Source organism: Syngnathoides biaculeatus, chromosome 2 (assembly GCF_019802595.1).
Source record: "Syngnathoides biaculeatus isolate LvHL_M chromosome 2, ASM1980259v1, whole genome shotgun sequence".
Taxonomy (NCBI): Eukaryota; Metazoa; Chordata; class Actinopteri; order Syngnathiformes; family Syngnathidae; genus Syngnathoides; species Syngnathoides biaculeatus.
In genome coordinates this window covers 37,493,463-37,508,344 of record NC_084641.1, presented here as the reverse complement: position 1 = coordinate 37,508,344, position 14,882 = coordinate 37,493,463, and the positions used below count along the sequence as shown (strand labels likewise).

At 41.4% G+C, this 14,882-nt stretch overlaps 1 protein-coding gene and 1 non-coding gene across 3 annotated transcripts in view; one reads left to right on the top strand and one right to left on the bottom strand.

Annotated features, from left to right (window-relative positions):
- LOC133491632 (interleukin-1 receptor accessory protein-like 1) overlaps window positions 1-14,882 on the bottom strand; it is a 301,815-nt gene that overhangs the window by 144,820 nt on the left and 142,113 nt on the right. For both annotated transcript variants that reach the window (XM_061803009.1, XM_061803019.1), the window contains exons 4-5: window positions 6,328-6,514; window positions 1,014-1,167 (exon numbers count right to left, since the gene is read on the bottom strand). In XM_061803009.1, the coding sequence (XP_061658993.1) occupies window positions 1,014-1,167; window positions 6,328-6,514 (341 nt within the window). The remainder of the gene's footprint in view (window positions 1-1,013; window positions 1,168-6,327; window positions 6,515-14,882) is intronic.
- On the top strand, window positions 11,787-11,859 carry trnai-gau (transfer RNA isoleucine (anticodon GAU)). The gene has a single exon. It is a non-coding gene; the product is annotated as a tRNA-Ile (tRNA).

Genomic DNA, 14,882 nt, shown 5'->3' with positions numbered 1-14,882 from the left:
GGAATTTTTGTGTTGGCTGTAATGAGTTTTGAAAATTGGGAAATTCTTGACACATTTGTGTGCAATTTTGTAAGTTTTGAGTTAGTGAATATTACAAAGTGACGTCGATTTTTTTTTTCAATTTTTCTCTTTCTGCAGAAAATGCTTAAAGCTGTTGTGGCCAATAGAAAATGTGGAGGAAAAAGGGCACAATACACCAAGATCAAAACATTAACCCAACAGTAAAGCATGGTTGAGGATGCCGTAAATGACCTGGAGAGCTTTCTATTTTAAATGGAAAAGGAAATTTTCACCAAGATATTTTGCAGAAGAATCTGAGGCCATCTGTCTAGCAGTTGAAAGTCAAAAAAGGATATGTATTGCAAGAGGTCAATGATCCAAAACAGAAGCAAATTAACAAAAGAATGGCTTAGGAAGAAGAAAATACATGTTCTGGAGTGGCCCAGTCAAAGACCTGACCTTAAACCAATTGAAATGCTGTGGCATATACTTGAGAGCTTTTCATACCAGACATTCAAAGAATCTTGCTGAACTGCAAAAGTTTTTCGAAATGGAATGGTTCGAAATTCATCCTGATCATTGTGCATGTCTGATCTCCAAGTACAGGAAACACTTATTGCCACTTAATTTGTCACTGAATGAGATGGATGAACAAATGTATCAAATACAGTACAAGTACTTAATATGGCATGGGGATAAATTTTAAATCAGCCTTGTCAAAAGATCTGCACACACAAATGGAGTCAATTTTAACACAGTGCATTTCTCATTGATCATAATGTACAATCTGAATGCTTCTCTGTGCCAATCTTGTCTGTAAACCAATGGCCACATTAATTTGGCAAGTTTTCTTTTTTTTTCTTTTAATGAAGCCTCTATGTCAGAAGCAGTGCGTAAATTTTTATTTTTGAGAAATACATTTGAAATGATCCAATGCAGAAGGACTCTGCATTTCCTTTTAAGTAGTACCAAACCACCCGAATAAATACGACTGACTTTGAATTTCTCCTTACCTGTGACAGATAGTTCTGTTGTTCTTCGCACCAAAAAGTTTCCAAATTGTAATTCACAGGTGTAATTCCCAATGTCGTCTTCCCGAACTTCCTTGATGGAAAGGGTGTCCCTTCCCCTCTCGATTGTCTGCCTCCATTCCCTTGGCATGCACTCCTATGTTTTAAACAGAGAAAAGACATGAGGTTAATGGTAATAAGAAGTTATACTGACTGAATTATTAATTTAATATAATTTCACACATGTAAAAGTAATTTTAGTCACGGCTCAGCTCTCTACAATTCTGGGACAATAAAAGCCCGAAGCAAAAGAAAATGTGGGTTTTGGACTGTGGACAAAAAAAAAAAAAAAAGAGCAAGAGCCAATAACTGGTGGCAAATAGAAGTTGAACAAGTGATGGGCTGCCTCATTTGTTCAAAATTGGAAAGCAAAAGGTGTGGAGACATCTGGCCAATCCACATACATGAATTAAAAAAACTTGAACCCCTTCCTCTTCTCTGGGAAGACTTCAGTTTAAGACAAAGAGATTTGCCTGTGCAATTTTTTTTTCTCTTCATCCACAGCAACATGTGGTCAGAGGTCACCAATGTTGGCTCACAATCTATGATTTGCTCATTCAAAAGATGTTTTAATGTGAGGGCTCTTCGACGGCATACTCAGATACGAAGCATGGCAAGCCAATTTTATTTGTATACCACAATTCAAAAGCAAGGTGATTGAAAGCGCTTTACAAAGACATCAAAATGTAAATGCATTAAAATTAAAAAAAGAAGAACAATAGATAAAATCATATAAAATTACTAGTTAAAATATAATTACGTTTAGAAAAGTAACAGTGCAGATTTGGATCTTAATTGAAAAGCAGCTGAGAACACGTGTGTCTTTAAAGCCCAAGTGTCATTCCTATAAACATTCTAAAAGTAAGTTTCTTTCGGCTTGTCCCTTTCGGGGTTGCCACAGCGTGTCATCTCAGATGAACGCACATATGTTTGGCACAATTTTGACACCGGATGCCCTTCCTGACGCAACCCTTCTCAGGGAGTGGAGGCCCCAGTGGGATACGAACCCACAACCCCTGGTTTATCAAACCAGTGATCTAACCACTGAGCTACAGCGCCTCTTCTATAAACATTCTAAAATATATATTATAATTTAAAAATACATATAACATTATTCACTTCAATGTCGATACGAAAAAATAAATGCGAGCGGAGAACGCGTCATCCATGCGCAAAGTTGCAGAAGTGTCATTCTACGATATCCAAGTGGTCGCCATATAGGCTGCCTCCTTCCTCCGTGACGTCACCCGGATATTCGCCAATGAAAACACGTGGTGCACCCTAACTATGGGGGACAAACGCGCCCCTTCTGACACGGAAGCTCTTTTCGAAAAGGAGAACACCACACAACCGAGTGAATTTACCGTGGCAATATTGCACTATTGTTTCGAGCCATATTCAGATAATATGCGATCATGGCCAAACCGCATCCCCGTCCGATCCACTTCCGCGGCGGAGATGAGCCACCGCAGCCAGCTGGTGTGGCTTATGACGGAGCCGAACGGTGCTGCTTTGGGGGGTTGTTCATAGATGGCGCAGTACGCGATGAACAACAGAGTCAAGCCGGGGCGCTTTACTGCGCGCACGTGGCTGAGTGAGGTATTCTCGGCTGGGTTCTTCAGAGCCGGGCCCGTCCGCAAAGCCTGACGCGCAGCCTTCGCAGAAGCCGTGACCACCGAACGTGGCGCCTCAGCCGGTTTTTGATTTGATTTTCGGCGCCGCAATGGCATGTAATGAAGCCGAACTGTGCTGCTTTTAGGGGGTTGTTCATAGCCACTGCAGTACGCGATGAACACCGTCGAGCCGGGGCGCTTCACTGCGCACACGCAGCTGAGTGAAGCATTCTTGGCTGGGTTCTTCAAATTTGCCGCCGTCCGCGCAGCAGCCCGACACCGTCCGACACGCACATCAACATATTTTGTACACGGATCTTTTGTTACGTTATGAGAGACTGATTACGTAGTCCGCCCCAAACTATTATTTTTCTTAGTAGCTGTATACACACCTACCTGTTATTTGGAACCCACGAAGCTCTCCTCCTCTGCACCCGTGCAAGCCATTTTTCAAAAGTAGCTGGATCTCTATCAAATTTGTGAAGGGTAAATCCATTCTCCCGAATGTTCAAGCAATGTCCAGCAATGCAATGAGTCGACATTTTGGCTAACACGAAGGAATAACAAGCGATCTTCCCGGAGGAAAAACTAATGGAAACAAACGAGTCCACTTGGGGGCGCCGCTGTCCTTTACGTCACTTCCTGCTTCTTCTTGAAAACAAATCCCTCAAGAGGATTTTCATGGCGGGAGTTACAAAAAGCTGTATACCTCAAAATCATGTTTTGTGGTGAAAAAACGCATGGGCCCATATTGGCTGACGGTTTTTCTTAACATACTAAAAATCATCCATTTCATGACAGTAGCCCTTTAAACTGGATTCAAACACACTAAGTGTCTGAGCTGATCTGAGACTTTCTGGGAGTTTGTTCAAGACTTGGGGAACATAATAGCTGAGTGCAGCTTCTCCATGTATGGTTGTGACTTTGTGAATTGATTTAAAAAAAAAAAAAAACATGGATCCAGATGACCTCAGGGGTCCAGTGGGTTCATACTGGGTCGGAAGGTCACTGATGTTTTTTGGTCCTTGACCATTATATCTCCTTTATAGAACAGCATCAGAACTTTGAAGGCTATCCTCTTGTAGACAGGCAGGCAATGTAAAGACCTCAGAGCTGGACTGATGTGGTCCATGTTTTTCCTCATAATGACGACTTGTGCACCAGAGTTCTGAATGAGCTGCAGCTGTCTCAATTTTTTTTTTTTTTTTTAGGTAGAACTGTGAAGATGCTGCTCCAATAATCAATCCTACTAAAGTGAATACATGGACTATTTTTTCAGGTCCTGGTGAGGCATCAAATCTTTTAACCTTGATATATTCTTAAGGTTGGTAAGGTTGATATATTCTTAAGGTAGGGAGGCTGACTTTGTTATTGCTTTAAATGTGTTTTTTGTCAAATTTAGGTCTGGGTCCACATTACACCTAGATTTCCGGCCTGGTTGGTAGTTCCAAGGTGTATAGATTGAAGCTCTGTGGTGACCTGCAATCCTTTCTCTTTGGCTCCAAAAACAATTTCCTCAGTTTTGTTTTTGTTTAGGTGAAAAAAGTTGTGGCACATCCAGTCATTAATCTCCTCAATGCACTTACCAAGAGCCTGTAGAGGGCCTTGGTCTCCTGGTGACATTGTATATACTGTATATCTGTGTGTCATCGGCATAGCTATGATAATGTATTTTGTTGTTCTTTATAATCCGTACCAGTGGGAGCATGTACAGTAGCTATTAAACACAAGAGGTCCCAGGACATAACCTTGAGGAACTCCATGTCTTTCTCGTCTGCTCAGATGTGAAGTTACATATTGACACAAAGTACTTCCTATTCTCCATGTACTGTATGTTTTGAACCAGTTTGGCACAGTTCTGGAAAGCTTTGCCCAGTCGTTTGAATAATATATTGTGGTCAACGGTATCAAATGCAACACTGAGATCAAGTAAAACTAAGACTGACAGTGGTCCATTATCTGCACTTCTCGGATGGAGGCAGATTGAGTTCCACTGCAAGGTTTCTGCTTTGCTTTGTTTGGTCCTCTCTGTGAGATAATTCATTGTTTATCTCAACCTTTGCACTGAGCACAGATGGATGATGTTGGAAATAAAATAGGTTGGAGGTGAACATTTTCATCCCTGACTTGTTAAACTTAAATCAAATTTTCCTAAAAAAAGATGTTAAAATGATTTATAAAATCTACTGAAAGGGCAATACATGCCAATAAAAGCCATTTATTCAGTGCCAACAACCTATTGAAACTTTCCTCTCCCTCTCTGATTCGTGGTACCAGTCCACTGATGAATACAGGTACATTCAACGAGCTCACTGTGTTTAATAGTCCAATAAAGTCCCGTTTTAGAACCTCAGATCGTTGCTTGGACACATCGTTTGACCCTGTATGCAGGACAATTTTTGTCACGGTGGGATATTCATCTGCAATTTTAAGAATTCTCTCTTTCAGATCATTGACCATATCCCGAGGAAAGCAAAGAACTTACCACACATATTTTGTACTTAATTTACTGTACAGTGCCGTCACCCACAATCGGTGTCTCAGGCCCAGCCTTTAGCTTTACCTGTTGCCTTTTACTTTTTAATAGGTTTTTAGTCCTTGCCGCGGTACTTTGGGATGGATGGTATCCGATCGAGATCCAGAGTCCACCGATAGTGATACTGTTTGAAGCTTTTTCTTTAACCTTCCCATTCACGTTGGTCCAGTCCTATTTCCTCCCATGTACAGGAGTAAAAGAGCTCCTTTTTCTCCCATGAAGTGAAGACCAGTCTGTTTCACGTATTTGCCGGCCTGTGATACATCCTCCCACTTCCAGAAGACGTGATTTAATTTTGGGTTTCCACCGTCACTGTGTGTTAGCTTGCTCTTCTCCACTGTTTTAAGTCAATGGCAAGGTTGTTTCATTTCCAGACCGTTGTCAAGCAGGAACAAAAAAGCCTATCCCAAAACTGTTCACAGAGACTTGGAAGTAAACAATGAATAACTAAATGGAACATAATATGGAAAGTTGACTGTTTTAATTGCTATGTACCAAGCCATCAAGTGTGAAATTACACCATCAACACAATCTTTTGTGAGCTAGCCATTTGTAATGTTGCCAGATTTCAATGTAACAGCAGTGCTCATTTACATAATACTGCCCCTATCCCAAGTTTTTCAATGTTGAATTGGGAGGGTGAAAAGCCACTACAAGCAACTGCCTGAGTCTGAAACACTGTATCTAAGCCAAAACGTCAGCAAAGCTGTCATTGAATTTTGCTCAATTCAGTAGTTCTAGCTAATGACATTATTATCCCGAAGACCTAAAATGCCCAAATAAATTCCCCACATAAATTGGCGTGTGTTTCAGGTCTTGCCATCGGCTCACTCTACAGGGGGTTGAGTAAGCGGTGGCCCGTTTCCATGGGACAGGACTTTCCCTTGTCAACCCTGGTGTTGAATGTGAATGTTAAATTTGTTGAATTCCAATCCTAATGGCATAATTGATAAATTTGGCCAGGACATGGCTTGTTTTGATACTTTCGTCTATGTTGTGCATTTCAAAGAGCTGGTTGTATATATTATTATAGAGATGGGTAACTCAAATAATTTCAAATTAAAGGTTTCAGACCTCACTGCCCACAAAGATACAAACTTTGTTCTACCTTGTACCAGACAATCTGGGGCTCCACTCCTGGCTGGATGTAATCTTCGATGCCTGTGCAGGTAATATCCTTGCTTTTGCTCAGTTCTGCTTTCTCAAAGAACCTCATCTTGGAGTTGTAACAGAGGCCTGTATTATTTTCTGCTACTGTGAGAGACATGGACACCTTCATGCAGTAGGTAGAGTTTCTGAAAAAAGCAATAACAACAAATTATTACCATAATTTCTTGTGGCAATTGATCAAATTATGAAAAGTCAAAAGTTGTTTGAGGTAACAAAATGATTTGCTGCAGTTAATGCCAGATGCATTACATTTGTTAAGATTTTACTGTATATATTGTGGCGGCTTGGAGGTGCAACTAGTTAAAGTGTTGGCCGGGGGTTCAAATCCTGGCCACGCCTATGTGGAGTTTCTCCACGTGCCTGGGTGGGTTTTCTCCGAGCAGTCCAGTTTCTTCCCACATCACCAAGACATGCATTAATTGGAGACTCTAAATTGCCCTTAGGTGTGATTGTGAGTGCCACTGTTCTCTGTCTCTATGTTTCCTGTAATTGGCTGGCAGTTCAGGGGGTACCCCACCTCCTGCCTGATGATAGCTGGGATAGGCTTCCACACTCCTGTGACCCTTGTGAGGATAAGCAGCTCAGAAAATGGATCGATGGGTGTATATAGTGGACTTGCATTATTGGCCACTTGGCAAAAAAAAGACTTCTAGAACTTGGGAATCCATGGACAAGTTGTTTACTGAGGCTCCATATTACAATATTACATCCCCACTACTAGAGAAAATTGGTTTGGCAAAATACGGGACCCATAAAATGCAAGTCTATTTTCAATACTGAAATTAATGTAATGTAAAAGTTCGATAGAATTTTCCTGCTTTGTATGCATATGCCAAGGTGATGGAACTGTGACCATGTTTCTTCATCGAGAAAAAAGCAAGACATTCTCAGGAAGATTGCGGCTGCTGCTTGAGTAACTTAACAGAATGATGAAATCAAAAAACACCGGTAGTCTTTGATACTGTAGTTGCTGTGTTAGGGAGGGGAACAATCCTAAATTAGAATCCATTGATAAATGGATCAGTCAGAGAAATGTTTCTGTTTGTGTAAAGCCGTTAATAAGACATAAAGCGAGCTGAATTCCAGCAAATCCCTCATGGTTAAAAAATGAAAAAATTACAGTGTTTAGTAAAATCTCATTGCTAAATTCTCAAAGCTCATCGCACAAATTGAGCTGTACCAACAAACGATTACAAACATGCTAAATCCTTACATAATTGTGTGGCTTTGGCTGCCTAGGGGATTAACAGACACACTGGTGTACAGTGATTGACGGCAATCTTAGACCTAGCCAGTGTTGAACAATTACACTACGGTAATTGTGCTTTTGCATGGTGACCGGATGGAAATGTTACCTGATGAGGAGATTATCCCACATAACCTTTAGTAGGGCGGCACGGTCTGTTCAGTGACACTGCATAAACGGACGTGACTCTTCTTTGGTTATTTTGTAATGCAGTACACAATTGTGGCGGCATGCTCGACGACTAGTTAGCACATCTGCCTCACAGTTCTGAAGACCAAGTTTTAAATCTCTCGGTTTCCTCCTACATCCCAAAACAATTTTTTGGTAGGTTGATTGAAGATTAAATTGTCCATAGGTGTGAATGTAAGTGTGAATGATATGTGCCCTCCGTTTGGCTGCCAACCAGTTCAGGGTGTACCCCGCCTCTTGCCTGAAGATAGCTGCTATAGGCACGTCCATGACCCTAGTGAGGATAAGCGGAACAGAAAATGGCTGGCTGGATGGATGGGACTTTTAGCAGATGGACTATTGAACAAATACGATCCCACTGTTGTATGAGGAGGGGTCAGTTAGGTGGGGGTGGGACTGTGTCATCTGCTCTGCATGAATAAGCAAAGGAGCAGGAAAACACTGTCCTCCAATGTCTTTCCAGCATTCCCCATTCTTCTTCATGCTTTTTGAGCCAGGTGATCTTTGGATATGTCACTCAGTGTCATGTTTTGGCAGCAAATTCAGAGAAGGGAATGCTGGGCTCAACTGCATCTTGTGCTCCAAACACTTGATGAAGCTTCAGTAAATGCCATATGCTGCAGATGTGATGATAACAAGCTAGACAATACTGTGACATTAACAGGTGAGTGTGTCCATCAAATGTGCCACACTAAAGAGGATATCCAATGTCAGGGCAAAGTTAGATAACATCCTGCATATGTCAAACGTGAGAGGTGCCAAGTTGACGGTGAATGTGAAGGGCAGGCAGAGGACTCGAAATGCACTATTCTGCAAGTCCAGTAAACGCACAGTCAATGGTTATGTAGGGATCCACAATACAAGCAAAGTTGACATTGCTTTAGACTTTAACCCTAGAGAATCCAAGTCATCCAAATCATCTTTTAAAATGTTATGTACTAAATTAATGAAATCACATTTGGAAAAACTTACTTATTTAAAACTTTTAAAAATTTAAAAATTTTGGAAGCGGCCCCATAGCTCAGTGGCTAGAGCATTGGTTTGGTAAACCAGGGGTCGTGAGTTCGTATCTCACTGGGGCCTCTACTCCCTAAAAGGGGTTGCGTCAGGAAGGGCACGTGGTGTAAAAACTGTGCCAAACAAATATGGGCATTCATCTGAGATGTCACGGGGACAAGCTGAAAGAAACTTACTCACTTCCGGTATTGGAACAGTGCTCCCTTTGAAACATGGATAGGGGAATCCCCATCAGCAGTCACTGTCAGGTGGACACGTGAGACGTTGGGCTTTAAGCGTAAAAAGAGTCATTGTGGTGCGTTCTGTTTATACAGTGGGCCCTTATACACTGGGTCATATGTAACCCCATTTAAAAAATGCTCTTCTAGGGTACTGATTGAAACTGGTAACTGCACGCTTGCACACCACTTTCCAGACATGCCTTTGTTTCCCAGATTCCATTAAAGATACACACCCAGCTCTTGTCACAAACGTATTCTGTAGTTGTACAGTATGTAGACATCTACAAATATTACACTTATACAACAGAAGCACAATCTATCATCAGACATTGGGGTGAAGCTAGGTTTGGTCCATGACTGCATGACATTTCAACACGAAACAGAGTGTCCACTATGAAGGACTATGGCCACAATTACTCAGGGTCTTTCATACGGAGCTGTCTGAGCTGCTTGAGTTGAACCTCAGTGCTGAACTTTCATCAACCTAATAGCTTGACTATGTATTTTTGTTTCAAATAACTTTTCACCGGGCCTGATCATTGAAAAATCTGAATAAAATACCTGGGTCTAAGAGGTCCAGATGGCATCCAAGCTAAACTCGGGCCACAGCCTTCTTTCAAAAACCTCTGATGGTACTTAATCCCACTCCAATGCTTAATTTGGGCTGAAGCTATCCTACACCTGCAAGTGTTTTACCACTGGAAATCAGTGAGATTGAATCGAATCAGAAACTGAAAACAGCGGTAGTGAGTGGATGTCATTTATGGGTGGACAAATCGTTGTGGCTATGTCTGATTAAGACTAATTTGCAATCTAAACTGGACATTATTTTTATATTACCCAGAATCCATCAAACTACAGTATTTTATATCTTGCACACAACTGGTTACACCACACCATGCTATCAGTTGTCCCTAATCGTGAGAATTTTGAATCAGTGAAATTATTAAATTTTTATGTCAATCATAGAGTGATACTTTTCAAACAAACTTCCAGCCATACGAATTCCGGTGAAACTTCCAATATTGCTGATATTAAATAAAAGGCACCATAATGTTTATATACCCACAAGACAATACCAGGCACCTGTGGGGATATAATGAAGTCACTTTACTGAATCCCTTAATCTCAATTACACTCCTGCATGGGAAATCAATTGATAAATTTATTCCCAATAATAAATTCATAGCATCCTTTCACGTCACAATAACCCTGTCAAAATCTGGACGTTAATGTAGGCGGTCATGATTGTCATGAGGTCAGTTCGTTTACAAGGATAATGTGTGAATGGCTGTAACAGGGTAGGGAGGGAAAGGTCAAGATCAGAAATTGACAGCATGAAATAAGACAAAAAAAAGTCTTCAAAATAGACACAAGTATGAGAAAATTAATAGAAGCCATGGATCATATACTTAAAATCAAAATGATTTCCTCCCCAATCATGCATAACCTCCTTTGTTCACATACAACTCCGATTAACCAATACAGCTGGTCCACGTTTCATTAATCAGTGTTCCATGCTTCCGTGATTTTATATCTCACCAAAGTGAGCTCTGGTGCTGTTCATAACTCATGTGTTATCGCAAACATGAATGTTGATTAATCACCCTGGATCTCCCTCAAGAATCAAGGGATAACTTGCAACAATTAGTGCCTGTCTAGTGTAGCAATTGTCTGCCATCTTGCTGGCTTCCTTGCCTTGGCGTCCAACAAGATTACAGATTACAATGTCTGGGGACTGCAAAATTATATAAAAAAATGTGAGACACGTTTACGTTTCAGTGAAGAAATTAACAAAAGTGGAAACAAATTCCCATTTCAGAGAACTAATGAGCAAAGGAAACAAATCTACTTTTCAGAAAACAATGTAACAAAATCTGGCAAAACTTTACATTTCAGAAAACTAACAAAACATGAAACAAATCAACAACATTCAAAATGTATGACAAGCGGAACACAAACTGGAATGAGAATGCACAATATTAATGATTATTAGGACTCACATCGTTTCTAGGCTGAACTGCTCCATGGCTTGGCTTGTGCATCTCTGGAATGGTATTCTACACAGTTGTAACAACATGAGCATCCCAGGCATGTATCACATTTTTACAAAATTGAAAAAAAAAGAACAAAGAAGTTTGCTGTGGTTAGGTTTAGGACTACGGTTGGGATTTCAGGCAGTTTTGGATGGGTAAAGGTCAAGATCAGGGTGAGTTTGGGTTAGTGGGAAACATTAACGCCACCACACTTTAGGCACGTGTTTTCCTGTCTGAAAGTGGTTGAACATGTTGTACAGGCATCCAAGAGCTCATCATAGTGCAGCAGTGGGTGTCCTGGACCCAGTCGTATTGGAGCAGGGCGTACGCTGGTTGAAATCTGTGTGGGAATCCTGAAACACATTATTAGGATTCCAGTGCACTTTCCCAGCAAGAAATGCCCTGCGCCGATATACCTGGCTCTAGGACATGCGCCTCTCCACTGTGACTAGTTGCTGCATCCTGGTAGAACACAACCTGTTGCTTCCAAACTGAAAAAGAAGTACAGTGATAAAAATAAGTATTTGAACTCCCTGCTATATTGCAAGTTCTCCCACTTAGAAATCATGAAGGGGTCTGAAATTTTCATCGTAGGTGCTTGTACACTATGAGAGAGATAATCTAAAAAGAAAAGTCCAGAAATCACAATGTATGATTTTTTTAATGATTTATTTGTGTGATACAGAGAGGCCCTGTAGCTCAGTGGTTAGAGCACTGGTTTGATAAACCAGGGGTTGTGGGTTCGTATCCCACTGGGGCCTCCACTCCCTGAGAAGGGTTGCGTCAGGAAGGGCATCCGGTGTAAAAATTGTGCCAAACATATATGCGTTCATCTGAGATGACACGCTGTGGCGACCCCGAAAGGGACAAGCCGAAAGAAACTTACTATTTGTGTGATACAGCTGCAAATAAGTATATGAACACCAATGTTAATATTTTGTACAGTAGCCTTTGTTTCCAATTACACAGGTCAAATGTTTCTTGTAGTTGTTCACCAGGTTTCCACACACTGCAGGAGGGATTTTGGCTCCCTCCACTCCTCCCCACAGATCTTCTCTAGATCAGACAGGTTTCTGGGCTGTCGATGAGAAACACAGAGTTTCAGCTCCCTCCAAATATTTTCTATTGAGTTTAGGTCTGGACACTGGTTAGGCCATGCAAAATCCTTGATATGCTTCTTACGGAGCCATTCCTTGGTTTTCCTGGCTGTGTGCTTCGGGTCATTGTCATGTTGAAAGACCCAGCCATGACCCATCTTCAATGCTCCCACTGAGGGAAAGAGGTTGTTCTCCAAAATCTCACAATACATGGCCGCGGTCATCCTCTCCTTAACACAGTGCAGTCGCCCTGTTCCATGTGGAGAAAAACGAGGACATGCTTCACAGTAGGGATGGTGTTCTTGGGATGGAACTCACCATTCATCTTCCTCCAAACAAGCTTTGTGGAATTATGACCAAAAAGTCAAATTTTGGTCTCATCTTACCACAAAACCTTCTCCAATGACAACTCTGTATTATCCAAATGGTTATTGGCAAACTTAAGACGGGCCTTGACGTGTGCTGGTTAAAGATGGGGAACCTTCCGTGCCACGCATGATTTCAAACCATGACGTCTTAGTGTATTACCAACAGTCACCTTGGAAACGGTGATCCCAGCTCTTTTCAGATCATTGACCAAGTCCTGGGCTGATTCCTCACCTTTCTAAGGATCATTGAGACCCCACAAGGCGATATCTTGCATGGGGCTCCACTTCGATTAAGAGTGACCATCATGTTTAGCTTCTTCCATTTTCTCATGATTGCTCCAACAGTGGACCTTTTTTCACCATCCTGCTGGGCAATTTCGAGCCATGTAGAGTTGTACAATTTCGTCTCTGGTGTCTTTGGACAGCTCTTTGGTCTTGGCCATGTTAGAAGTTTGAGTCTTATTGATTGTTTGGGGTGGACAGGTGTCTTTATGCAGATAACGACCTCACACAGGTGCATCTGATTCAGGATAATACATGGAGTGGATGTGGACTTTTAAAGGTGGACTAACAGGTCTTTGAGGGTCAGAAATCTAGCTGATAGACAGGTGTTCAAATACTTATTTGTTGCTGTATCACACAAATAAATCATTAAAAAAATCATACATGATTTCTGGATTTTCATTTTTAGGTGATCTCTCTCACAGTGGACATGGGCCTACGATGGAAATGTCAGACCCCTCAATGATTTCTAAGTGGGAGAACTTGCAATATAGCAGGGTGTTCAAATACTCATTTTCTTCACTGTATGTGTCTCATTAAGTGTGGCAGAATTAATATTAATCCTATAAACCCTAAAGCCTCCTACACATTGCACATGGTGCAAACCAACTGGAATGGATCATCGCATAAAAATAAGAGTTGCAGGTGCACCCCCGACATTGAGTGATTATATGTCCAGCGTGTGGACACTTAAAACAGCAAGACTATAGGTGTTTGATGCTGTATGTATATACAGTATATTGTACTTGATCAAATTTCTTAAAGGATTAATAGTTAAGGAAGAAGCAAGTTACTAACATCTTGACATCTGTGGTCATGAGTTTTTTTCAACGTCTTGTACTGGACCACCTCAAGAGCGTTACAGGTCCCCAGCTGGACTCACTGCAATTTGCCTATCGAGCTAACAGGTCTGCGGATGATGCAATCAACATGATTCTGCACTTCATCTTGACAGAGAGGGTCCTGTTCGTGGACTTCAGCTCTGCGTTCAACACCGTCATCCCTGAACTCCTCTCCTCCAAACTTCTCCAGCTCGGTGTCTCACCTGCCACCTCCCGGTGGATCTACAACTTCATGATGGGCAGGACACAACAGGTGAGGCTGGGGGACACCACCTCATCTACACGCACCATCAGCACCGGAGCACCCCAAGGTTGTGTCCTCTCACCTCTACTCTTCTTGCTCTACACAAACGACTGTACCTCATGGCATCCGACTATCAAACTCCTGAAGTTTGCAGATGACACCACAATCATCGGCCTGATTAAAGATGGCGACGAGTCTGCATACTGACAGGAAGTGGCGAGACTGGAGCTTTGGTGTGGTCAACACAACCTGCGTTGAACACTCTAAAGACTGTAGAAATGATTGTGGACTTCAGGAGACAACATTCACCACAGCATCCCCTGACACAATCCAACTGTCTTGTGGCAACTGTCAAGACCTTCAAGCTCTTGGGAATTACAGTCTAAAAGGACCTGAGGTGGGAGACGAACATCAACTCCATTCTCAAAAAAATCCAGCAAAGGATGCACTTATGGAGAAGCACTCATCATTTCATTGTATGCACAGCATATAATGACATTAAGGGCTTTTGATTGATTTGATTTGATATACATATTATATATGTATGTATTTATTGATATTTTTTTATATTTTGTAGATTACACGATTCGTCACTTTAAACTGCTCCCTTTATCCATTTGACATGAACACATTTATTTGTATAGATTTTACATCTTGGACACCTAAGGAATAGTTCATGTCTCTTGTTCTTTGTTCTTGTTGCTATGTTGTTCTTTGTTCTGTATGTCGTACCAGGGCAGCAACGACTGCTGGAGAAAAATTCCTCGTTTGTTTTTACACACTTGGCCATTAAATGTGATTCTGATTGTAAAGAAAAATGATGTTGGTAAGAATTAAGGTGAAAGTGTGGCTATTTGAAAGGTCTCCAGCTCCATTCATCTGGAAGTGCATTCTGGACTCAAACTTTTCATTTTCACCCGCAGGTACATTATACACAATGAATATTGCTTG